The 24,356-nt window shown below is 57.5% G+C and overlaps 1 protein-coding gene and 1 pseudogene across 1 annotated transcript; both read right to left on the minus strand.

Annotated features, from left to right (window-relative positions):
• Positions 1-895: 895 nt before the first annotated feature.
• Positions 896-11,435, minus strand: LOC148595574 (adenylate cyclase type 10-like). Its single transcript, XM_088520400.1, has 20 exons — positions 11,359-11,435; positions 10,697-10,889; positions 10,039-10,125; positions 9,358-9,638; positions 9,041-9,177; positions 8,362-8,487; positions 7,854-8,108; positions 7,080-7,418; positions 6,507-6,558; positions 5,919-6,135; positions 5,459-5,566; positions 5,020-5,198; positions 4,413-4,569; positions 3,753-3,957; positions 3,579-3,675; positions 3,271-3,386; positions 2,511-2,628; positions 2,068-2,263; positions 1,549-1,737; positions 896-1,045 (listed from the first exon to the last, which is right to left on the minus strand). Exons 1-20 carry the CDS (start codon positions 11,424-11,426, stop codon positions 896-898), a joined length of 3,270 nt encoding a protein of 1,089 aa, XP_088376526.1. The 5' UTR covers positions 11,427-11,435.
• Positions 11,436-12,331: 896 nt separating this feature from the next.
• LOC148595575 (adenylate cyclase type 10-like) lies at positions 12,332-24,131 on the minus strand (annotated as a pseudogene).
• Between the last annotated feature and the right edge of the window lie 225 nt (positions 24,132-24,356).

The raw sequence follows: 24,356 nt of genomic DNA on the forward strand, positions 1-24,356 counted from the left end.
TAAGGAACAAAGCAAAAAAAAGAGGAAAACTGCAACCGCACACATGGCATGTGATTAAGAAGCTTATTAGATAATTTTGATGGATTCTTTATACTATTGGCTTATTTAGTAACTGCACTTCGCATGCTTTTTGCAAATAAGGAATTATATTTGGTTTAGTATGGTATATAAGTTGTATCTGATGCTTGATAAAACATCTTTGGTTCATTATACCGGAGTCCATGCACATCATACGCTGCAGGACTGTGCCCTTTTTCCTGCTTCTTGGCCATCCTTCTTTAGCATCCTTCTTTAGCATAGAAAGCTAGCGGCTTCTCCACTTCACAGCTAGTTTACATGGAGTACAACACATAGGATTGCGCCCACACTTGGAAGGCTTCCCTGTTTCTTCTTGGAGCAGCCTTCCTCTACCTGGGAGCAGTTTATTACAGATTTCTTGCCCAAAAGAAAGTCTGAAAAAGCCAGCTCTCCAGGGTGCCACCTTGAAGTCAACTGTCCCAGACAGTAGCCTCGCGCTTAGAGTACAAAACCGCACGGCTGCAGGCTATTTGGAGCCTTCCATGGGGGCCTTCTGTGCAATGATGTATGGATGTCTTTGATGTGTGAGCATCCACACCACACAGACAGGCAGCCCTCAGAGCCCACCTGCTTTGTGGTGCCTTTTTCCCAATGGACAGAGGCAGTGACGGGGGAGACAATACTTTGAACTGCTTTACAGCCGTTCTTGGATCTCTTAAAGACTCCAAGATTCAGTGACAGCTTCCCCACAGTCTAGCTTTCTCCATAAACCACCCAGGCCCCAGACACTCCTTGCACGCCTTCAGCGTCCTCTTTCAGTGTTCTGCCTGGATCCACAGACCACAGAGAGAACGGCATGGTTTAATTATTTAATTCCTCAGAACGCATCCTCATGCTGCAGTGTGGGCAGCTTCAGCAGGTACCTGCAGCTGCACTCTTCTGGCTCTGCTTCAAACAGATGTGGAAAATGGGGTGCTGTCTTCAGCCACAGATCTTCCACAGGGCCCCGTTCACTGAACCACAACTCCTAAGGAAAAATAAAAAAAAAAAGTGATAGCTGAGAAGAACAGGAGAGCCCCGGAGCTGTAACTGCTGTCTGGAAAAGGAAGCACAGCCTCTCGTGGGAGCTTGTTCCTTCCCCCAACCCTCTTGCCATACTGCAAAAGCCCATGAGGGAGGGCAAGGAGAGGGAAAGCAAGTGACGACTGCTGGGCTCCCACAGCTGCCTTAAGGGAGAGGCAAAGATTCAGCTTCACCTCTCCTCAGCGCAGCAGAGATGCCGCAGAGGAGCAGCTGCAGTGCCTGCTGCTTCCTCAGGTGCCCTTCCAGCCCTGCCTGCGTGAGACACAGCGCAGCTGCCACTGCCCTCCTGCTGAGGGGCTCCCCAAGGGCTGTCAGAGCCTGCTCTTGAGGCTCTCTTGGGTGCCGGCCCTACATCCACCTGCTGCAGTGCTCTTGGTGCCACCTTCTCCTAGGGCATGCTGCTCCTCTGCCCAGGAAGCAACTCAGAGACAAGGAACATCAACTTACGGTGCTCATCTCCAGCCATGTCTTCTCCAGAAGGTTGCCATGCACCTTAGAGGCTTGGAGGGCCTGGTTGAGGCATGCAAGGCTCTCTGCTTTGTTCCCCAGCACATGGAAAAGGTAGGCTCTCAGGTGTTGGACTCTGGGGTAGAAGACGGGGCATGCAGAGCAGCGACAGAGAACCTCTTCTGCAAGCTACCGAGAGAACAAGGGAGAGGAACGTCAGGATAAGGCATGGAGCTCCACTGCAGCACCTGTTCCCCAAGGAGAAAAGCAGCCACAAAGCAACCAGGAGTGCACAGCTGGCAAGGCAGGCAAAGTGCACAAAGCTCTGCGGAGCCACAAGCCCTCCTTTAGAGCAGGCATTACAGCAGGAGGCTTTTGCCATGGTCTTCTCTTAAGCCACTCTGTTCTGCCTGTGCCCTGGCTCCATCCCATCACAGCTGCTTCCACCCGGCCTTGTTAGGCCACGGCAGCTTTCCCTGCACCCCCTCACAGCACATGCCCTTCCTCCTGGTCCCTCACCCTTAGAGCCCCTCGGCTGCTCTCACGGGCCCTCGACGAGCTGTGCTCCAGATCATTCTTCAGCACCAGGGTGTAGCACTCCAGCATCCGCGTGCGGGCTTGGGTAGCCAAAAAGGAGCTGTCGGCTCTCTTCAGCAGCCATTTGGCCTTTTCAAAGGGCTGCTGGAAGCTGTCCCACTGCCCAAGCCTCGCAAACCTACAGAGAAACAGGCACACATTGTGTAGAGACGAGCAGGAATTGGGCTCTCTTCTGGGCTCTCTCCCGGCCATCTTGCTCCCAGTGCAAAGCCTCTCCCCACTAGTCCTTTTCATCTCCAGGGACAGCCGCCTTGTTGGACACAGGACGAGTGACATGAAAAACCCACAGCTCCCACCTCCCCCATGAGAATCACTCACTGCTGGGGGCCTCTTGCCACTCCACTCAGAGCAAGTGTGTAACGTACCAAAGAGCCAGGGACGAATACAGCCGCAGCAGGATGCTATTCTGAGACTTGAGGGTGCAGTTGTCTTTATTCTTCTCTATGAATCTCCAGCACTCCTCAAATGACTTGTACTCCCAGCCTGTGTAATACAAACATATCTCAGAGAAGCAGCACTGCCCTCCGCTGCCTTGCTTTTCCTCAGGCCCTCATAGTAGGAGAAAGCTCAAGCACAGCTGGCCCATTTTAGGATTGGGAAGCACTCAGAGGGCAAGCAAAAACTAAGAGGAGCGATGCAAGGCCTGGAGCTCTCCCCCAGCTCCTCAGGGCTATTCAATCTTCACATCAGTGTCCTTTTAAGGAGCAGCTTGCTAGCACCAACCGAGAGCTGCTGCCATTGATCAGCAAATGAGAGTGACTGCAGCGCATGGGCTCCAAGGGACCTCCTGGTCAGGCACACACGAGCACAACTGTGCCCGCTTCCCCAGGAGCCAGAGCAGAGGGAGCCTGAGAAGAATTTTCAGAAGGGAGAACCTCCCGAAACACACCAAGCAAAGATGGGAATTGCAAGCATTTTGAGCTTACTCTGGGATCATCTGTAGACAATGCAGAAAAAGAGAGAGGAAGCGGGAGAGGGAAGGAAAGAGAGACACCCACAGAGCCAAATGGGCAAGCACACTGCTGAAGGAGCCAAAGGATTGCTTGGAGCCCAGTGTTGTATCAGGAGAAAAGCCATTTCTGCAAGCCTCCTGCCTCTCTGCAGACCTCCTCACTGAGCACCTACCAGCATAAAGCAGGAGGTCGAGGCAGCAGGAGAAGAAGCAGGCCTGCCCAGCGATCCTGTGCTCTCCAGCCACCTGCTTCTCTAGCCTGGAGAGCACTTCTGCACACTCTGGGTACCTGCGGAGGAACACAACGAGCCTCCATGGAGCACCTCCTTGGTGTGGCATCCAAGCCAGCACCTCCAAATGCTTCCCATTCCCCTCCCATCTTCCCGCCCTTTCCCTCCTTTGCTCTTTCTGCCAACTCCATTGGCCTTTGCAGTGACACCCTGACAGCGCGCAAGGGCAGGGTGTGCAGCAGCAGGATTACCTCATCTGCAGAAAGAGCGCGGTGAAGAGCGGGTTGAGGACCTTGGAGTCCAGGTCGGGCTTCTCCAGCTCCATGCTCAGGCTCATGGCGCGATAGCCTGGCGAGACAGAAGCAGACTCGCACAGGCTCTCTCTGCAGAGAGCTCTTCTCACAGGGAGTGCGGGCACTACCTACCGACGGTGACAGAGAGGGGCAGATTTCCCAGGCTGAGGTTCAGATGGGACAGGGCCTGGGCCCTTTCCGCAGCACTGAGCACCCCTCCTTCAAAAGGCTCCACGTCAGCGCTGAGCCGCACGGCCGCCCACCCATACTGCAGCCACTCATCCAGGCTGCCCAGCTCCTGGCAGTGCTGCGTGTGCTCCATGTAGGACCGCAGGATCTGAAATGGTCCAAAGAGGTGAGTGTGCAAAACACTAAATCTCCCCAAGGGGATTCTCTGGCCTAGGGGACACAGGCCATGAACCCAATGGGCGCTTTCCCTCTTCTCTTTTACTCACAAGCCTCTCACCCAAGAGTTGGTCTCAGATGACCAACTCTTCTTATGCTCTTCTGATTATGGCCATGTCACGACAAGGGCCACAGGGTGCTTCTAAACACTAGGTTTATATAAATGGTCACAAGGAAATCCCACAGTACAGAAACTGGTCACAATCAGGAAACCAGTCCCATGGGAGGAGCAACCCAAACCAACAACACCCATGCCTCCTAGAGGCTTGCAAAAAAAAAACCTCAACCATGTGGCCATCCCCGTGGCATTTGGCCTCTTCTTGCCAGCAGGGCAAAGGAGCTCTGTCAGAAACACGTCTGCTACTGCTGCAGAGAGACAGCACTCACGTGACTCGCGTGCGCAGACTCCACGTCCGCGCGGAGCTTCATGCGCGCTGCCAGGCGCGAGAGCCTCTGCCCGCTGGACGTGTTCCGCTGGCTGAAGAGCTGCCGCAGGAGGGCAAGGCAGCGGCTCTGCCGGAACAGCCAGGGGAGCCTCTCCCTCCTGCCGCACAAGAGAAGCTGCTGGGCCCAGCTACGAGCTACAGGGGGCTGAGTGAGGGGGCCAGGGGCAGCCGGGGAGCACAGGAGGCTGCTCAGGCAGGCAGGGCTTGTGGGAGGGGGGGCAATAAGCAGCACCGGGGAAAGATGACTGCTCACAAGGACGTGCTGGCACCACGGCGCAGGGAGCAAAAGGGCTGCTGCATGGCAGCCTGGTTACTGGCTACTGCCTTTGCAGCCTCTACCCCGGCTAACAGCTCCCTGCTCTCACCCACACCATCCCGAACACCCAGCACAGGCCACCCCACCATCCATCAGCCTCCAGGGCCTTCTGCACCTTTCCCCATGCTAAGAGCTACGCTCTGCAGTGAAGCTGAGGCAGTTGTGGGTCAAGGGCCTCAGGCCAGCACGGAAATGGCTCGTTCTTGCCTTCCCTTTCCCGTCAGGGTCTTACCCTGCTTCTTGAGGGGTGGAGGAGTCTCTGCTCTTCCTATAAGAGCCATGGGGCGACTTCTCCAGCAGAGACTTGAAGAAGACACCCGCCGAGGTGACTGGGAATTTCCTCTTCAGCAGGCTCAGTGCCTTTCTGATGGTCTTCTCTGCCAAGTCCATGCACCCCACATTGTAGCAGACCTGCATGGGAGAAGGGCTGTAAGGACAGTCCCAAGGGGCTCCCACTGAGGACACACCAACTTTCAAGGCTGTGGCTGATTCAGGGCCAAGGGCCTTGACTGCCTTTGGCTGGAGGGCGAAGGGCTCACAGAAGACACTGTGCAGAGCAGCCGCCTGTGCCTCCAAATGCCAGGAATGTCACCACAACCGCCCCAGGGCCCCCAGGAGGCTGTGCAAGTCCTCCCGCCAGCAGAGCCCTCAGGTCCTCCCTGTCACTTTACCTCCCCTTTCAGGCTGAGGAAGGCGGCTTCTTCAAAGCTGGCCAGCCCCTTGCCTTCCTTACTCAAGGAGCTCCTCAGGGCCTCGGCTTTCTTCAGGCTGGTGAAGGCCTTTGGACAAGCACACGGAGAGCAGGTGAGCGTCGGTGCAGATCCTGCATGAAGCCCCACCACTGCCACCTGCTTGCCTCCCGCATCTCTCTGAGGACGGGTCACCTCTGCCCCAGCAATGCCCACCCTCACACACAGCACAGCACTCCTTGCAGGTGCACCTCGTGCCAAGGTCGTGCTCCTCTTGCCACAGGAGAGGCAAGCAGGAGGAAGAGCCTGGGTCTGAGCACAGTCATTCATGCCCAGGTGCCACAGAGGCCTGTCCTTTCTCAAGGGGGAAATGGGCTTGCCCAGGGCAAGGCAACTGGGAGGACTCCATGTGCAGGGGGCTCTGGCAAGCAGGCCGGCTCACCAGGTAGTTGTTGGAGACGTGCAAGTAGGCAGCAGCACTCTCCAGCAGGTAATAAATTGCCCTGGCATCATTGCCCATTTCCAGGTGGTGGTGAGCCAAGGGCACGAGCACCAAGTCCACAGTGGCCTTGCATTCACAGGAGCAGGTGGCACTGGGCATCTCTTTGGTCTTGTTGGGCACCGTCGGCTCTGTCCTGGCCATAAACTGTTCTGTGGTTCTGTTTGGAGACAAGATCACAGAGAAAGAGGAGACACGCTAGCATCACCTGCCCTGCTCTGCCTGCCTCGAGGAAGAGCACGTCCTAGCGCACCTGACACTCGCATTCTAGCACTGCAATGCCCAGCTTGCAGCAGGGCTCTCTTACAGCCAGAAAACCCTAGGATGCCAGGGCTGCTGCACCACAATGGGACGGTCCTCACTGTGATCCCCCCGGCTTCCTCAAGCCATCACATCCCAGCTCCCACCCAGCAGGCTGGCCCTTTCCTCGGCTGGGGTCACAGCCAGTAGGCAAAGCTGGGAACTCCAATGCCCCGCTGGAGACCCTGAGGCCACTGACTTCCACTAATAATCAAATGCTGCTCTCCTCACCGTAAGGTCTCATCCCAGAAGCTCATTTTATTCTGCTGGGATCCTGCAGGATCTGCAAACAAAGCGTGAGTTAAATATTCCCTCAGTTCTCAAGGGGCACAAGTTGCATCTTGCATAATCTGTCAGCAAGAAAGGAGAGCCACGGCATGGACGGCACCTCTTTTCCTGGCCACTTTTCCCCAAGATCTCCCTTCTCTGCAGGTGTGTTATGTTTTGGGCAAGGGTAGCACGCCCACCAGGAAATGCACCTTGACCTGCTGGGCTGCAGCATGCACCCCAAGGCTCTTGTCACTGCCGGGAGAGGGGCTGCTCTCTGGTGATTCGAGGGAAAGGCACGAGGGTGCCCAAGGGGACAGATGCTCTCTGCTCTGTGCACAGCATGCCTTGAGCTGTGCAGCTGTGCTCAGGGGAGGACTCAGCTAGTCTTGGGAAAGCAACTGCACTGCACTGAAAGCACCCGTGGGTTTTCGGGGAACTGCTTCTGCAGACACGGCTGGAGACAGAGGAGCACCCCCAGGAATAGTGCAAGCACCGTGGGAAGGCCCAGGCTGCAGAGCACGGCAGGCAGCATACCCGTAGTGGCAGGGAGCTCATCCCCCACGGTCTCCACGTTTGTCCAGCTGGCAGGACAGCCTTTGCCAGCATCGTTGTCCCAGCTCTCTCCCTCCTGGGTGCTGCTGACGGCCAAGCGGTGGAAGGCCACAAAGTCCCCTCCGCCGCAGCACTGGCACTTGTGCGCCTGCTCCTCCAGGAAGGCTGCGCACTTGCGGTGCATGGCCGCCCTCTGCGCCTTGGGCCACAGCTCGTAGGCGGCCTCCCGCAGCAGCGGCGCGCGGAAGGCCAGGACGTCGGCCTGCAGCTCCTCGCTCTGCTGCTCCTCTGAAAGGCAACGGGGTGCTGCAACAGCCAGAGCTGGGGCCACGGCTCAGGGCCGTCACAGCCAGCGCATGAAGGACGGGGAGCCCTCGGCGGGGATCCTTGGCAGGAAAGCAGCGCTCCTGCACTCAGTGCCCGCCGCACTCGAGCAAAAGGGTCCCCTTGCCTCGCTGAGACTAGCATGGCCCATGCAACAGGCTGCTGCTCTGCTCTGCGTCCCAACAGACAGCAGTCAGCTGCACTGCAACCATCAGCACAAGGAAGCCTCAGACAGCTCCTGCTTTGCAATCTCTGAAGAGCAGTCCCTCCCTGCTATGCTCCCCATCCCAACCCAACCCCAACAGTGAGGCTGCCCTGGCCATTACACACGGCCAGAGGGGCAGTGTGCCGTGCCCTGCGGAGCCCCAGCAGGAGCAGTGCCAGGAGCAGCAGAAGCCCATGGTGCTCCTGGCTCCTCTTATCACCACTTACCTTTCTGTTCCTCCTGAGTTGTGGCAGACCACTTGAGGGAAACACTGCTGTCTTCTGCCACCGTTTTGGCATTCTGCCACCTCAAGATGTTGCTTTTCACCAACATGGCCAGGATCTGATTCATCTTGGCCCTGGTCCACTTGGGAAGGATGTGGAACAGCAGCTCCGTGGTGAACATCGGCCCAATGACAGCTGCACACTTCAGAACCATCCGTTCTGAGAAATTCATGCTGTCCAGCTCAGTCAGCGCAATCCCTGACAAAAACAGGACACACATCTGTCTCCTGCCCTCTCCCAAGGCTGAGCCCAGCGAGGCTGCATTCTCTTCAATGCAGGAAGCACTGGCATTTAGCCTTGCTTCCTTGGGACCAAACCCACCGGGCAAGGGCAATGCAAGGCACACATCTTGAACACGGCGCAGCTCCCCTGCAATCACAGGGAGCAGGGACCGGGGAAAGGAGAAACCCCCGAGCGAATGCTGCAGGTACAGCAGGGCTCAGCCCCTCACCTTTCAGGGTGGGTGGAAGCACGGTGTGCTGCAGGTTCACATCAGCTTTGATGGTGCACACCCTGCAGTCCTGGCGCATGCTGGACCTTCTGGATAGGCCGACACGAGGAGCCTCCATCACAGAAGCTGAGCGGAGCAAGAGAGCAGGATAAAGCGGTTATCACGAGGGAGACCCTTTGTCCCGCAGCTTGAGCTTGCAAGGATTACGGATCTTCCCTCCCTCCATCCTCCTCTCTTTCGCATTCACCCCCAGCAGGGCTTAGAGCCGCCGAGGCCTGGCAGCAGCAGGATGAATCCTGCCATGTTTGGCTGCAGGGCTGCAGACAAGGGAAACTGCAGCCACGGGACTCGCAGCACTGCTCCAGGTATGAACCACCTCAGCTCATGCTTGTTCCTGACCACAGCAGGGCTTAGCTTAGTGCCAGGGAGCACCTCTTCTCGCCATTTGACATTTTCTGCCACATTGGCATTGCTGTTGACCCTCGCAAAGCCACCCCAGTCCCCAGCATGTGCTTGGCCTATTGCAGCAGCAAGGCACACAGGAACCCACACCTGATGGAGACCAGGCTCTGGACTCCTGCCCCATCTGGCCGTGCCAAACTCACAGGGGAACACGACAAGAAGGGGCGGTGGAAGATGGACCACACCAACTAGGCAAGTCAGACACAAAGGTGCTTACTGAAGAGGGTCTCCCACTTGGCCTCCGTTCCATCATCCTTCCGTAGGGGACGGAGCAAGAGCATGTTGTGCTCGTGGAGGTAGCGCAGCAGTTCCTCACAGTAGTAGGGCATCCCACTGCTTCTCTGCATCAGGAACCTGGAAAGGAGCAGATGCAGCTGGGAGTGACACAGGCAAAGGAAGGCAGGACCCTCCTCAGAGCAGCCTCTTCACCAGCCGCGACTTCCCCTGTCTTTGGCACATGAGCTGTCCTGAAGACACAGCGCTTGCTGAAAGCCACAGAAAAAACAGAGCTCAGCGGCCCTGCCTGCCACTTACGTCTCTAGGTCATGGGGCACACTGACCACTCCGAGGTACTGGCAGGCTTTCTGCACGACTGCTGCAGGGTTCAGCTCCTCCAGATGAATACAGGTTGTTTGCTGCAACTTCATGATGTCTGCTGCAGCTTTGCAGAGCCTCTGTCCTCTGCAGGGATCAGGAGCAAAGCCCATGACCATAAAACTTGGGACGTCTCTGAGCACGTGTGACATAACAGCCCAGGAGGAAGAGTCGATGTGGTGCGCGTTGTCAATGAGAAAGAGGATGTTGTCTTCAAAAGTCTGAAACAAACAGGTTATTCAAGCTGGATTCTGAGCAATTCTCATGCATCTTCACTGGGAGGGACTTTGGCCAGCCCCTCTTCAGACAGAGAACGCTCTGCAGCCTCTTTCCTCTCCCTAGCTACTTAGCAGTTCAGTATCTCCCCAACTCTTTCTTTCTCTGAGACTTGAAGGTCTCTCGGACAAAGGGGTGCAGAAAGACTCCATTCCTCCTCCTGACTACGAGTCCTCTGTCTTGACAGGAGGAAAGTTACCCGGGGGTTGGCACGGAACGTTTAGCCTCTGATGAGCAATGACTCCAGTACATCATCCTCCTGCCACCTCCCAGCACTCTGCTGCAGAACCCTCAACCTGTTGGCTTGCTTTCCTTCTCTGGTCTGTGAGGGAGAGAATTGCTCACCTTCTGCAGCACTTTCTTAAAAGCCAGCTCCTCTTCCAGTGCCCTTTGAGCTCCACTCATCCGTGAAATCTTCTCTGAGACAGGAAACTGCCCAAAAAGCACAGGCACAGAGAAACAGCCTTTCAGGGCATTTCAGCAAGACAACCCAGCACACAAGCCCAACCAAGCAAAACTCCGCTGCCCTCAGCATCTTAGCTTTCCTCCACACAATGGGGAGGAGACAGTGGGGACGCCAGCTTGAGCCTAGAGAAGAGCTCCTGCTGAGGCTCTCTGGCAGAGGGCTTCTAGCCAGTGTGTTGGAGGTGAGGGAGGAAGGCAGAGGGTGGCAAGAGGAGAAGAGCTTGTTTCCTCACAGTGGGTATTCTGGGAGGGGGCAGAGTGCTCAGGCAGTGGCGAGCTCAGCACCAGCTCATCAGCCCCTTCTCAAAGCCTCTCTGCAATGGCCTTGCCAGGCCGCTGAACTGTCGGCAGCAGCCTGGTGCTTGAACTCACTCCAAACAGGGAGCTGCACGCTGGGACCACACACAAGTCTGTGCTATCCCCAGCTCTTTCCACCAGAAGCTAAGGCCACTGCCCAGGAGAGCAGCCAAATGACCACTGCCACAGGACGTCTCACAAGCAGACCTTGGCCCCGGCCAGAGAGGGCTCTCGCTCTCACCTTCACCAGGAAACGGGCATTGAGGAGGCAGTAGCTGCTCTCTTCCAGGACTCCTTGGAGTTTCTCCTGCAGCACGAGTTGCCTGGCGCTGCAGGATTTGCAGGCCTGCAGACCCATTGCCATGGCTATCATCACTCGCACAACAGAGTAGTCCTGCTTCAGGCTGAGCTCCGTCAGCTCCACAGCCACTACCCTGCCATGCAAAAGCAAAAGGCACCAAGCTTCAGAGAGGGCCCCAAAGAGCCCCAGACCTCCAAAGCACCGCTCTTAGGGAGAGGCACAATCTGGGGCTGAGAGCAAGGGTACTCTGGACATAACAGCCCCAGGCCAGCCCCTCAATGCCAGCAGCATTTGTCAGGCAGGCCACTTGGGCTTATTCCCTTCAGTCTGCAGCTGCAGGAAATGCCATGGGCTCAGGCTCTACTTTGCTTTGTGCCTGGCCCAAAGCTCAACAGCAGGGGCTGCAGAAGACCCTTCTAGCTCCCTCAAGAGCTAGGAGGGGAGCACGCGGCTGCTCTGCTCCCAGGTGCATGGAGACGTTGCCTTACGAGGGCTGCTACAGCCCAAGGGCCAGGCACACTGGCAGGGGACCTTGAAGATCCTGTGAGTATCAGTAGGAGGGCAGGGGAGGCAATGCACCCACACTGCTCAACTGCACTCACCTGTGCCCAGCAGCCCGGCCTAAATTGGCAAGCTCGGCGAGTAAATGGCTCTTTCCAGAGCCTTTCATGCCCTCAAGTGCCAGGATGTGGCTTTCCTTCCTAGCCACGTAGCCTTGCACATAGCTTTGAAAGAGGGCAATCTCCTTCTCCCGGCCTGCAAAGGCAAGCAAGAGAGCAGGCAGTTGCAGCAAGCTCAAAAGCAAAGAACCATTGGCACCCTTCCCTCTTGCCATCATGGCACCTGCCCTCCCTCCCTGCCTCCCCATTTCCCTCCGTGGGACTAGCTGGTCTCAAGGGCAGGAGATGGGCGTTCAGGAGACCCAGGTGTTCTCCACCTACCGAGCAAGGGGGAATTCTTGGGCCTCTCCTTTTTGAGCTCCATGCCAAATATGCTAGCAGGAGAAAGAGAAAAAATAAAGTCAATTCAGTAGGCAGAAGCTGGAGGGTGTAGTGTCACGCATGGAGCTGTGGGTGTGCTCTTGGGTGCCCACTCTTCTTTGCAGTGACCTCGTGTGCTGCCCACACTCCATCCATTGTTCCTGCCAACTGCTTCCCTGGACTTTGCTCACAAGGAACAACTTGGAGAAGCAGGGCCTTACAGCAGATGCTGAGAAGGTGAAGATGAGCAAGAAAAAAAACTATCTGTTCAAGCCAGGATAACATTCAAATGCAGCAAGCACAACAAGCAGAAAGCCCCTGCTACCTGGAGAGGGGCTGCAAGGCCCCCTGTGCCTACAGACACCCAGCAGCCTTCTCTCTCCCTACGGCATCACTCCTAGTCTCCTAAGAGCAGGAGTCCCATGGCTAGGCAGGCCAAAAGCAGAGCCATGCCCCGGCTTTCCATGTTCTCAGACCCAGGGACGGAGGCCCAGGCAGGGCCCAGCTTGCTCTCTTTCTGCACAGCTGTTCTGTGCTGACCAAGAGTTGACCCGCGGCTCCACGTGCTCCCAAGCAGCCTGCTCAACAAGGACACTCACAGCTCTTCCGAGATGCCCAGGTATTGATGGATGGTGCCAGGATCAACAACCCCCTTCATCTTCACCTCGGGCAGCTCCTTGAAGCAGCTATGGGGCAGCTGAGAGGCAGCGTAGGTCGCTGTGTCGCATGACACTACCCCAGGATAGCACTCCATCAGCCGGGCTGCCAAGTTCACCTTCTGGCCGATGACTGCCACAGAGAGAGAGCGCACATCGACATGCTTAGGAGACCAACCCACTGCAGCCTCCAGGGCCAACGGCTGCCTGGCCTGCAGCACAGGCAAGCCCCCGACCCCTGGGAGCACAGCCCAAAGGGCAGCAAGGCCCCATTCCCCCCACCACAGTGCCCCCGCTCTGCTCTGCCATCCCCGCTAGACCACAGGCCCAGCCCTAGGCCCGGCCCAGCAGACACGGGCCACGGGCTGCTCCCTGCCGCTCCGCCGCTTCCTTTGGCGCGCGGCTCTGCCTGCACAGAGCCCCCAGGCGCTCCTCGGGTGACCCAGTCCTACCTGTGTACTCGTGCCTCACGCGGTGGCCGACGACTCCACAGAACACCGTCCCGGTCGTGACCCCAACGGACACCGCCCTGGCACACACAGAGAGGGACAGGGATTCAGCAGGGTCCGGGCACAGCCCTGCCTGCCCACCTCCCTTCACACCTGTCCACCTCCCTTCACGCCTGCCCACTCACTCAATCTTCGTGAACCTCGAGACGCACGCCTTGGAGATTCGGAGAGCACTTTCCAAGGCGTGGATGCTCTCGCTGGGCACCTTGTCTCCAGGGAGTCCAAACACACACAGCAGCGTGCAGCCCTGCCAAGGATGGAGGCAGCGCACCTTGAGACAAGGGCGACAGCAATCGGCTCTTTCCAAGCGATTCCAGGCTCCGTGGAGCCCAGTAGAGCTTCAGGGCAGCGTCAAGTGCGAGGCTGCTGATCCCAGCACCAAGGCAGAGCTGCTTTGCTTTTGCCCACTGCTCAAGACACAGAGCCACTTCCCTTTGCTTTGCTGCCCACACTTTTGTGGGGTGCACAGCTGCCCCACACTCACTTTGTCAAACAGGCAGATTTTGTTGATCTGGCCCTTGTAAGGACAGATGATACGCGATATAATGACGCTGCTGTCCTGGATCCCCTTGCACATGTGCTGTAAGCTGACGTCCCTTGCAAAGTGCAGCTTGACAAAGAGGCAGCTGACTGGACGCAGCTCAGATAAGCAGTCCAGCGTCTGTCCGTCATTGATCTGGAGGACAAGAGCAGGAGAGTTTCAGCAGCCACCTCTGCCTGAGCCCCTGCTGCCTGCAGCAGTGCCTAGAGGAGAGCACACAGCTGGGCAGGAGCAGGTGCTATCAGAGCAAGGAATAAATCCTCCCCTCTGGGCAAAGCCAGCATCAGCACAAGCAACACAATCCTGCAATGAATCACTAAGTAGAGAAATGACTGCCAGGAACACACCACCTTGCTACAGGTATGGAAACAACAGGCCACCCTCAGTGATGCTCTTAGGACTCCAGGGGAAGCTCCCTGTTACCCTACAGGCATGTCCAGAGCCGTAGCACTGGAAAACGCAGAGGGAAATCCACCTCCCACCACCTACCTCTCTCAGCAGGAGCATTGGGCGGGCAGGCTTCTGGCACGGGCCACTCAGTGCCCAGTAGCACCAGGGTCTCCCTAAGCCAGCCTTTTCTTTGCCTGCTTTCTCGAGAACTCCCTCTGTGCAGTGCACAAGCCCTCCTCCCCTCCCAAAATGCATCTCCCAGCAGCTCAGGCTTACCTTCCGCACAACAGTTGCTGGGATGTACTTGTGCAGCTGCTTCCCCAGAATGTTATAAGGGGGCAGGGTTACAGCAGGCCTCAGGATGCCTAAGGGAGGAAGAGCCACATGGTCACTGGTGCCATGGTGCCATGAGCCTGCCTAGGAGGGTGCTGGGAAGCAGGGGCTGGCACGGGAACGCAGGGAAAACAATTCTTCTCCACTGGCATCTCTGTTCCTCTTGCAGGTGCTCAGCCAGAGCAGCCCCCTTCTAGGAGGAGGGAGCAGCCAGCCCCTGGATGAAGCTCACAGGCATGAGCATTAAGCGCAAGCGAGAGAGGGCACAGGGCATTCCTCGCTGGCCCCTGAAGAAGCCCATCCCTATCTTTCTGGGTGGCCCCAGAAGAGCACGGAGTTGACCCTTACCTGTTTGTTGAGGCACAGAGCAGTTCAGCCGGCCTCGCTTCACGTGATGCAAGATGTCTTCATATTCACTCTCAGACATCTGGTCCATGCCTGTAACCTAAAGGCACAGAGAACAAGAAGGGGTCAAGAACATCTCCATGACCCACAGTGGACGAAGGCCAAAGCCTTCCAGGTGCCCCGACCCCCTCCTCAGACCCAGTAAGCAGAGTCCCGTGTTATCCCTGAGACAGAAGGGCAATAGCTACAGCTCCCCATCTACATCAACACCTGCAACTCCATCCACCTTCACCTCCTCAGCCTTCTCACACCTTCCAAACTCAGGCCCATGTCTAGGGCCTCCAAATGGCTCTAGAGGCCATCCCACCCACCTTCACTGTACAACCATCAAGTCTCCTTGTCCTGATCCTGCTCTGGTCACAGAGCTCCCAGCAGTGGGCTGACAGGATAACGTCGCTCGCATTGGCAGCATGTTGGGCCTGCCAAACGTCATCCACAGCCTGGCCAAGGATCAGGAAGCGCCTCTCCTTTTCATCTCCTACAGTCACATAGGACATGTGCCCTGCGGAGATCCCTGTTGGGGAGAGACAGGCAGAGCTGAGGCACACTGCCTTTGCACCTCCCCAGCCCCCCACAGTTGGACTCTTCCCAGGCTCCATTGGAAACTCCACCATGGGCTCAGCACACTGGCACTTGTGCTCACTCTCTGCATGGTTTGCATGCAGGCAGCTCCTAAACGGCTGCCTGAGAACACACAGGGGCCTCCCACAGCAAAGACCTGCAGCCGCCCGAGCAGGGAGGGATCAGCACCTCTCCCCGACGCTGCAAAGTGCCCTGCGGCTCTGCACAGCCCCACGCACGCCTCTGCGCCTACTGCAGCCAGCCCAGCACTCCCCATACCTATCTTGAGGCGCAGCTTCAGGCCCACATCCGTCTTCCGCACCCTGTACATCTGCTGGATCCGCTGGCTACAGTGCAGCACCAAGCTGATGGTGTTGCTCAGCTGGGCTTCATTTACTCGCCACAGCACTAGCACAGCATCCCCTAGGGAAAGCAAGGGCACAGGGAAGGCTCCCATCAGACACAGTCCTCCCGCAGCTGCCGCGACAGCAGAAGCCAGCAGGCACGCGGAGGAAACAGTGTTTGGGTGAAGACCTGCTCCCAAACTGCAGCACCCTGTGCACGGGGACACCCTCCCCGCGTCCTGGCCAGCTGCAGCAGCAGCCACATGGGCAGAGGAAGAGGGTGCCCCGGGCGGCTGGATGAACATGGGCCTCCCTCCTAGCCGGTGCCATGCAGCCCAGACACAACCCCCACCCCTCCTCTCCCACGGGCTGCCCCGACGCCCAGGCTCCCAGGGTGCCCTGACAGCCGCTGCCGTCATTGCCGTCCCACTGCAGCTCCAGCCTGGGTCCCCATGTAGAGCTCCCCCGAGCACCACGGAGCCAAGAGAGCCACCCCTGCGGGCCCTGCCACCCCGCGCCTCCGGCCTCCTTTCCCCCAGCGCTCCTCTGCAGCTGCAGCACACCGCGCTGAGTCTCTTTTACCAGCAAACTTCAGGATGTCCCCTCCAAAAGCCAACATCTCTGCACACAAAAGAAAGCAGGAGAAGCATTGCCCAGCTGTCCTCACTGGCCCTCAGGGCCACAGAAAGGCCCAGCCCGCTCAAGGAGGCAGCAGCAGCTGCCCAGCACCATCATCTCCTCATGGCCCAATCCCACACACGCCTGCAGAGCAGCACTTACCTTCCAAGATGTCACCCATATAGAGGTTGAGGGTCTGCGTCACCTCCTCCGCACCCCGGTCGAGGCTGGTGCTCTGACTGAACTTCTCTGTCAGAGCAGTGAAGCCTGAAACAAGGACACAGCGGCACAGAGAAATCAGCAAGTGTCTCCATGGACCAAGGACACGGCACTTCCCACATCACTTGCACCCACTCAAGAGAGAGACACAAGCCAGGAGAACAGGCAGGGGCCCCTGGCAGCGGGCACAGCCGCCTCATTCCACCCGCACTCATGAGCGCATGGCTTGCCCCTTCTCACCCCTAGACATTATAAGCAAGCGCCAGCCCTTGGCTGGGGCTCTCTAGCATGTCCCACAGCCACCTCACCTCATGCCTATGGCCATGCAATATCCAAGTGGTACTTCTCCCAAAGGGAAGACCTCAGCAGCAAAGAGATCACCTTTGAGCCATTCGCTACGATGCTCCAAAAGGCCCACTAAATCCCAGTGGCACGGGCCGCTGACTTCTCCTCAATGCCTACCCATCGTAACACTTGCACCCACCTGAGACATCCGCAAAGAGCAGGACTCCATGGAAGCCCTGAGCAAGGCGGATCTCATGCTTCAAGTCCTCAGCCAACACCAAGTCGGGGACGAAAGCAACTACTTCCCCCAGCAGCGAGCAGCGCTTTGAGCGTTGCTTCCAAGCACAAGCCATCGTCAGCGCCCTGTGGTATCTGCGGTACCTCAGAAGAAGACGACCGTGCCCAGCAGGAAGGACAACCAGACAGCGCTGTGCAGACTCGCGCACTGAGCCCGGGCCCTTGTGAGGCACGGCCAGCCCTCTGCCACCAACGCAGGGTCACAAGCGGCTCACAGTGACATCGGCCACGTGTCAGCAGTTACCCATAAGCTGACACCACGCTACAGGTCTGGCTAACAGAGATCACCTGTGCAAGGCATTGCTTCACCAGCCCGTGTTGCAGAGCTGCCCAACTTCCTCCTTACTCCAGCGCAATGCTGGCGTCTCCCGTATGGAGCTGGAGGGAGGCTCACGTGCTCACTGATGTCTGCCTGTGCCTGAAGCAGCTGCTTCCTGCATTCCCAAGCACAAACACTGGCCTAGTCAGCATCCTAAGAGCGGGCACTCCAGGCGTCCCCTTGAGAAGGGAGCACAGGGCATCGCATACGCTCAGCTCCGCACTGGCCACAGGGCCAAGAGCACAAGGAGCAAGGCTCCTTCCCAGAATCCCAGAATCATGGAATGGTTGAGGTCAGAAAGGACCACTACAGATCACCTAGTCCAACACCCCTTGCTCTAGCAGGGACACCACAGAGCACGTGGCGCAGGGTTGCATCCACACAGTTTTTGAATATCTCCAGAGAAGGAGAATCCACAACCTGCCTGGGCAGCGTGTTCCAGAGCTTTGTCACCCTCACGGTAGTAGAAGTTCTTCCTCACATAGAGATGAAACTTCCTGTGTTTCAGTTTGTACCCATTACCCCTTGTTCTGGCACTGGTCGTCACCAAAAACAGTTTGGCCCCATCCTCTCTACATCTTCCTTTCAGGTGCCTGTACATGTTGAGAAGGTCTCAGTCTTCTCCTAAACAGGCTAAACAGGCCAAGCTCGCTTAGTCTTTCCTTGTAAGATAGACGCTCGAGTCCCTTGATCCTTTTGGTTGCTCTAATGCAGGCCTCAATCCCATTGGCATTCTTGGCCACAAGGGCACACTGCTAGCTCATGGTGAATTTGTTGCCCACCAAAACTCCCAATCCCTATCCCCAGAGCTGCTTTCCAGCAGGTCAGCCCCTAACCTGCACTGCTGCCTGGGGTTAATCCTCCCTAGGTGCAGGAGCTGCACTTGTCCTTGTTGAACCTCATGAGCTTCCTCTTTGAACAACTCTCCAACATGTCGAGGTCCCTCTGAAGGGCAGCACAGCTTCCTGGAGTGTTAACCACTCCATCCAGTTTGGTATCATCTGCAAACTTGCTGAGGGGCCACTCTGTCCACACCTCCAAGTCATTGATGAATAAATTGCACAGCACTGATGAATATATTGAACAGCACTGGGCCCAGTACTGACCCCTCAGGGACGCCACTGGCCACAGGCCTCCAACTAGACTAGGCACCGTTTATCACAACCCTCTGAGTGCTGCCGTCCAGCCAGTTCTCCGTCCACCTCACCGTGCACTCGTCTAACCCGCACTTCCTGAGCTTGCCCACATGGATGTTGTGCGAGACAATGTCGAAAGCCTTGCTGAAGTCAAAGCAGACAACATCCACCGCTCTCCTCTCATCCAACCAGCCAGTCATGACTCCCTTTTGGGGAATCCACACTGACTACTCCTGAGCCCCCTCTTTTCCTTCATGTGCCTAGAGATGGTCTCTAGGACGAGCTGTTTGTCATCTTCTCTTGCATTCTACATTTCCATATTGCTAACAGCAATAGGAAGGTCAAGAAGTCCTAAATGGTACAGCCACCATGTTGAGACAAACACACTCCAAAACAGTCCCTTACACCTTATTCACATGCACACGCACCACTGGCTCATATGGCCTTGCTCCTAACACCCAGGCTCTTCTCCTCAGGCCAGTCCCCACTTCCTCACATTCCAGTCTGTCCTGATAGACAAGGTTATATTGTTCCCAACACTGTGGGACGGCCAAGAGATTTCCTTGATAGTGGGAAGCAGATTGGAAAATGTCTGGAGAAAAAAACAATAATAAAACAGCTTGGAAAGTTCAGACTGAACATTATGATGAAGAAATGTCACTTGAAGGCTAGTGCTGTGGTGCAACTGGCCGCCCTGGAGGAGTCAACGCCTGACTTTGAATTCTTGAATGTTTTGTTCATTGTCCCCTCACCAAGAGAGGTTCATGAACTCAGCATAAAATATGCCATAGGGCTCACTGAAAAGCAAAAAGCTCTGGCCAACTGTTTCCTCCTGTAATGTTCTCCAAGTCTTGTACAGCTAATTGGAAAGGTTTAGGGAGGGTAGATGAAAGGTGATGTTAGAATTTGTCAGCTTAAGCAGGACATATGGGACTGGGAGAGCCACCAGCTCCTGGGAGTCCTGGGCCCTGATGTGGGCAAATGCTCTTCATGGGGATCCTGGAGTCGCCTGCGCTTCTGTGCAAAAGTAGGGAGAAACCTCTGATGCAGGACCCTAGAGAAGAGAGATTTCCTTGGCTGCTCAGAGGAACCCATGCAGGACTTGGGGATGTCAAAGGAAGCCCAAGCCACCAACACCAAAAGCTCTGCTCTTCCTGGAGACCTTCTGAAGCCCTCAGGCTGGGAGCAGGAGGGAGCATGGGGAAACAGCCATGTGCCAGAATTCCCTCCATGAGGCCTTCAGCTCCACAACTTGTCACAGCTTCAAGGAAACTCGCCCAAACCACTATTTCCCATGATCCTGGTGCATAGAGGAAGCTGAGCACACACACAGGAGAAAGGGGAGAGAAAGGGGAGAGGCCCCAGGTGTAAAGTGCAGCCCCCTGTGACATAGACAGGGTGCTAGAGGCCAAATAAGCAACCCAAAGAAATGAGTAAAGGTCCTGCTGTCCTTTGCAGTGGCTTGCAAAGCTGCAGCTCTGACAGCATTCAAGGGGGATGGGGTTTCTCTTCTGCAAGATTGGCCCCAGGACTGTGCAAGGACATGGAGGAGAGGGATGTTGCTTGTGGGGATGCTCACAAGCTTCAGCAGTTGGGGAGCTGGGAGACAGTCATCTCCCCAACTTGTGACCAAGCTGAAATGCAGGCCCAAGATGAGAAATGGCTTTCCTAGGCATCAGACAAAGGAAAGCTGGGAAATATTCATGAGATACAAAAATCCTGGCATGAGTCATAGTTTTGGAGCATGGCAGGAACCAGCCTCCCAGCTAAAGCCCTCCGGAAGGAAGGAAGGAAGGAAGGAGTTAAGGGCACGTCTGCTCTTTCCTGACAGAGCATCTCTAGCTCAGGTAGCACAAACCAAGGAACCTTGCTGAGCACGGTTAAAAGCACAGGGCCTGTGGAGCCTGTCTCAGGAGAGCAGATTCCTTGTGTCCAGTTCTGGGATCCACAGTACAAGAGGGATGTGGAGCTGCTGGAGAGAGCCCAGCGCAGGGCTACAAGGATGATCAGGGGCCTGGAAAATCTGCCCTATGAGGAGAGACTGAGAGAGCTGGGCCTGTTCAGCCTGGAGAGGAGAAGGCTGAGAGGGGATCTAATCAGTGTCTGTAAGTATCTCAAGGGAGCCAGTGAGGAAGATGGTGCTGGCCTCTTTTCCCTGGTGGCCACTGACAGAACTAGAGGTAATGGCCACAAACTGAAACACCGAAAATTCCACAGGAACTTAAGGAAAAAATTGTTGATAGTGAGGGTGACAGAGCACTGGAACAGGCTGCCCAGAGAGGTTGTGGAGTCTCCTTCTCTGGAGATCTTTAAAACCCGCCTGGATGAAGTCCTGTGCCATGTGCTCTAGGTGACCCTGCGAGTGCAGGGGGGTTGGACTAGATGATCCCTGGAGGTCCCTTCCAACCTTCAGCATTCTACGATTCTATGATTCTATACCATTCTTAACTCATGCATGGAAGAGTCAGCTCTTCAGTTTCTTGGATTATTTTGCCACAGTTGAAAATGCACTCCTACCCGCCCCCCCCCCCCTTTTTTTTTTTTTTGACCTGTCTTTTCAGAAACTTTGACATTCAAGCTGGTGTCCAGAATATCAGGCCCCCAGCAGCCTCTGAGGCCAGCCCAGAGGGGTGGCAAGGGCTGCCGTTGGTGGTCGGAGCTGTGCAAATGGCTGCAGCCTGGTGGCAGCCCCACACTCAGCGGCCCATCCTGGCTGCAGGTGCCAAGGCTGGTGCAGCGCGCGTGGAGAAATGTCCGCACTGCCACGGACACGTCTGCGTGGCTGGGCACGGACCTTTCTGCTGCCGAGCAGCATGTGCCCCGGCAAGAAGGTCTCCAGCCTGCTGCAGCCACCCCACAGGTGTGTTGCTGGCTGCTTCAGCCCCAGGGACTGAAAGGCCCCTCTCTGTGCTTGCAGCAAAGCCGGGCTGCTTCTGGAGAACGAGCTGGAGAGCCTGCTGGAAGCCTGCTTCTCCAGCGTCTTCTCCCTGCCTCCAAGGGAGCATCTGGATGCTGTTCTCTACTCCCAGGTGGGTGCTGGCTGCTAAAGTGAGGCTCAGGGCAGGCTCCCAGCTTGCCTCTTCCTCGCCCATGCCCTCTCCCCCTGGCCCTGGACAGGGCCATGGGCAGTGTCACCAGGCTGCGCCCTGTGCAGCAGCAGCAGCAGCAGCAGCTCCCCTGGCCTGAGGGCTCTCCTGCCCTCAGCACTACTCTACATGTCCCCTTAGCACAGGAGGAATTCCAAGCCCTCTCTGACAGCTGTGGGGCAATAGGGAAGAAGCGCCTCAACCCTCTGTCCCCCTTGCAGATGCTGGACACCATGGACAGCATGCTGAAGGCCTTGATGCTTGGCAGCCCTTCCTCCAGCGTTGTGGACATGAAGACCATCCTGCAGGTCTGCTATCTGCCAGGAGCAGAGTTGCCAGCTCCAGGCCCTGTGGTGGGACAGGGGGGAGTTGTCCAGTAGTGGCTGGAGAGAGCCCAGTGTGGAGAGGGGACAAGCTCCCTCATGGCAATGGGGATCCCCACATTTCTCCTGTGTGAGTCCAGTGTCCCTTGGCTACAGCCAACATCCCCTCCTCCTCAACCCACTCCTGCACTCATTACAACCCCCATGGGCTCCTGCTGTCACATCAGGTCTGTCTGGGAGATTTGCCCCACAGTCACAAAGGACTCTGGATGCAAGATCTCTCTCTCTGGGCTCTGCAGGTGTTCCAAGGCACAAACCTGGCCAGGCATTTTGTGGGACACAGGACAGAGCAGCAGCTTTTCTCCTTGCAGCTCCTACTGCCCTACGCTGAGTGCCGGCAAGCAGCTGTGCATGAGAGGGCTGTGGGACGCCTTGCAAAACTGGGGGATCTCCTGACCAGCTCTTCTTTGGTGTCGGTAAGGAGCCTATGGTGCAGGCAAGCTGCAGCCACTGCCTGTCCCTTGTCAGTGTGCAGCCATGTCCTGTAGCTCCAGGCTGCCTCCAAGGGAAGCCACCAAGGCTCTGGCTCAGCTGGGATCCAAGCCTGCTAGGAGCGTGGGCCCAGGGCTTTGATCCTGAGCGCTGCTCTTCCGGCCTCGTGTCAGCACTGCTTCCCTCCCCCAGGTGCGCGAATGCTTCCAAGTTGGCGGTGCCAGCTGTGGCAGCTTCTTGGAGAAGAGCGTGCCAGTCCTGGGGCAGCTGGTGGGACATCTCACCCTGTGTGGTGCCTGCAAGGATGAGGGGCGCAGTGACGAGGCCGCGGAGGCCCTGTGGCACCTCTATGAGTTCCTGCTGCAGGGAGAGAGTAAGAATTTCTGTGTGGTTGCAAGCAATTCCCCTTGCCCACCCCTTGCAATAGGTCCAGCGCCTCCCTGGGCGTCCTGCTGCGTTCTCTGTCCTGCTGGGGCCTTTTCCCCTGCCAGGGGAGGTGTGTCACTGATGCCTTCCGTGGGCCGTGTCCAGCTGTGCAGCCTTCATGCCGAGTGCCCTGTGTTTCCCCTCCCGTGCAGGCAGGGAGCCGTCGCAGGAGAGTGCCTGGCAGCAGGAGCTCCGAGAGGACTGGGAAACCGCAGGCACCTTGAGGCTTTCCCGGTCCAGGGACACCAGGGAAATGAGCAGGGTAAGGAGGGCCTCCCTGGCTGGGACCTCCAGCTGTGGGGTCAGCCTGCAACGTGGACGCGGAGAGGTGCGGCTGCCAGGTGGGGCTGAGGAGAGGGCTTGCACTTAGGCCAGTACTAGCCCTGGGCTTCCTTCCTGCATCCCGCAAGCTCTGCTTCCCTGCAGGAGCAGCGGCTGGGGACCTTAACCCCAGGCACCAGCCCCATCCCAGCGCCGTCACCCCAGCCAGCAGAGCCCCGGCTCCTGGCTCGGAGGGACTCGCTGTGCCAGCGCTGCCCCGTGTCGCTCTCAGGGCCACGTGCTGCTCAGCCAGGCCATGGAGTCGGGAGCCTGGCTGTGACGTCTCTCGGGGCTGCCTTATTCTCTTCCCTAGATGTTTGGGAAGCACCTGTGGCCGGACGAGAAGGCAGAGGCCATCCTTGTAGCCATCCGGGGCATGAGAGCCTGCAGCAGCTATGACACGCAGGCGGCTGCTCACATGCTGGATGAGCTCGTCATGGACGACGCGTGCCTTTTGGAGCATGTGAGTAGCCTGCGGGTGGCACGGCCGGGGTTCAGGCCCTTTGGGGGCTTGTTTTTCCCCTGAGTGCCCGTGTACCAGGCACCCAACTGCCTCTGTGGCCAGCCCAGAGCGATGGCAAGGGCAGACCTTCTCTGTGGGAGCTGGGCAAAGGGCTGCAGTGCGGCACAGCCTCACACTCTGCCATGTGGGCTTCAGGCGCCCAGGCTGGTGCAGACAATGTGGGAAACCATCCTGGCCGTGCGAGATGCATCTGCACGGCTCAGCCTGGACAGAGCTCTTCTCCTGCTGAGCAGCACATGCCCAGACAAGGTGGTCGCCAGCCTGCTGAGCTGCTGCCCCTCATGTGACAGGTCTGTGCTGGCCAGGGGCAGTGGGCAGGGACAGGGCTGCGGCCTCGCAGGCCACGGGGCTGCAGCCGCGGCAGCCACTGACAAAGCGCTCTGGGCCTGCAGTGCCGCCAGCGCCACGTGGAAGGTGCTGGTGTCCAGACCTGGCGCCGCGGAGCCGGTGCTGCGGGAGCTGCTCATTGCGCTGCAGGACTGGCGGCTGCCCAAGGCAGCGGCCTCGCCTGTCTCTTCCCTGGCCGTGAGTTTGTGGAGGAAGCCCCGCTCTCCCCTCGGGCTGCCCTTGCCCCTGCGTCGAGAGGCAGGGCTCCCGCTGCCCTTCTCCATGTAGCCCCAAGTGGGGGCTCCCCGGGACGCACAGGCCCAGCGCGGGACGGGGGCTGCGGCTGGCAGGGCCTGGCCAGCGCCAGCTTGCTGGGCTGCTGGGCCTGCTTTGGGCCCTCTGCACACCCGGACACACGGAGCTGGCCGGAGCAGGTGCGTGTCCCCCTGCACCCCTGCATCGCCCTGCCGCGTGCGGCACGCGCTCAGCCTGCACTGGGGACAGGACTA

Source organism: Tinamus guttatus, unplaced genomic scaffold (assembly GCF_059628265.1).
Source record: "Tinamus guttatus ecotype Peru unplaced genomic scaffold, ASM5962826v1 Tinamus_guttatus_pri_ptg000087l, whole genome shotgun sequence".
In the NCBI taxonomy this organism is placed as follows: Eukaryota; Metazoa; Chordata; class Aves; order Tinamiformes; family Tinamidae; genus Tinamus; species Tinamus guttatus.

Coding starts and splice junctions, on each gene's coding strand:
- LOC148595574 (XM_088520400.1), bottom strand. CDS start 11,426: ATGAAAGGCTCTGGAAAGAGCCATTTACTCGCCGAGCTTGCCAATTTA. Junction 7,419..7,853: donor AACTCAGGAGGAACAGAAAG/GTAAGTGGTGAT, acceptor CCGTGGCCCCAG/CTCTGGCTGTTGCAGCACCC. Junction 1,738..2,067: donor GCAGCCGAGGGGCTCTAAGG/GTGAGGGACCAG, acceptor TTCTCTCGGTAG/CTTGCAGAAGAGGTTCTCTG.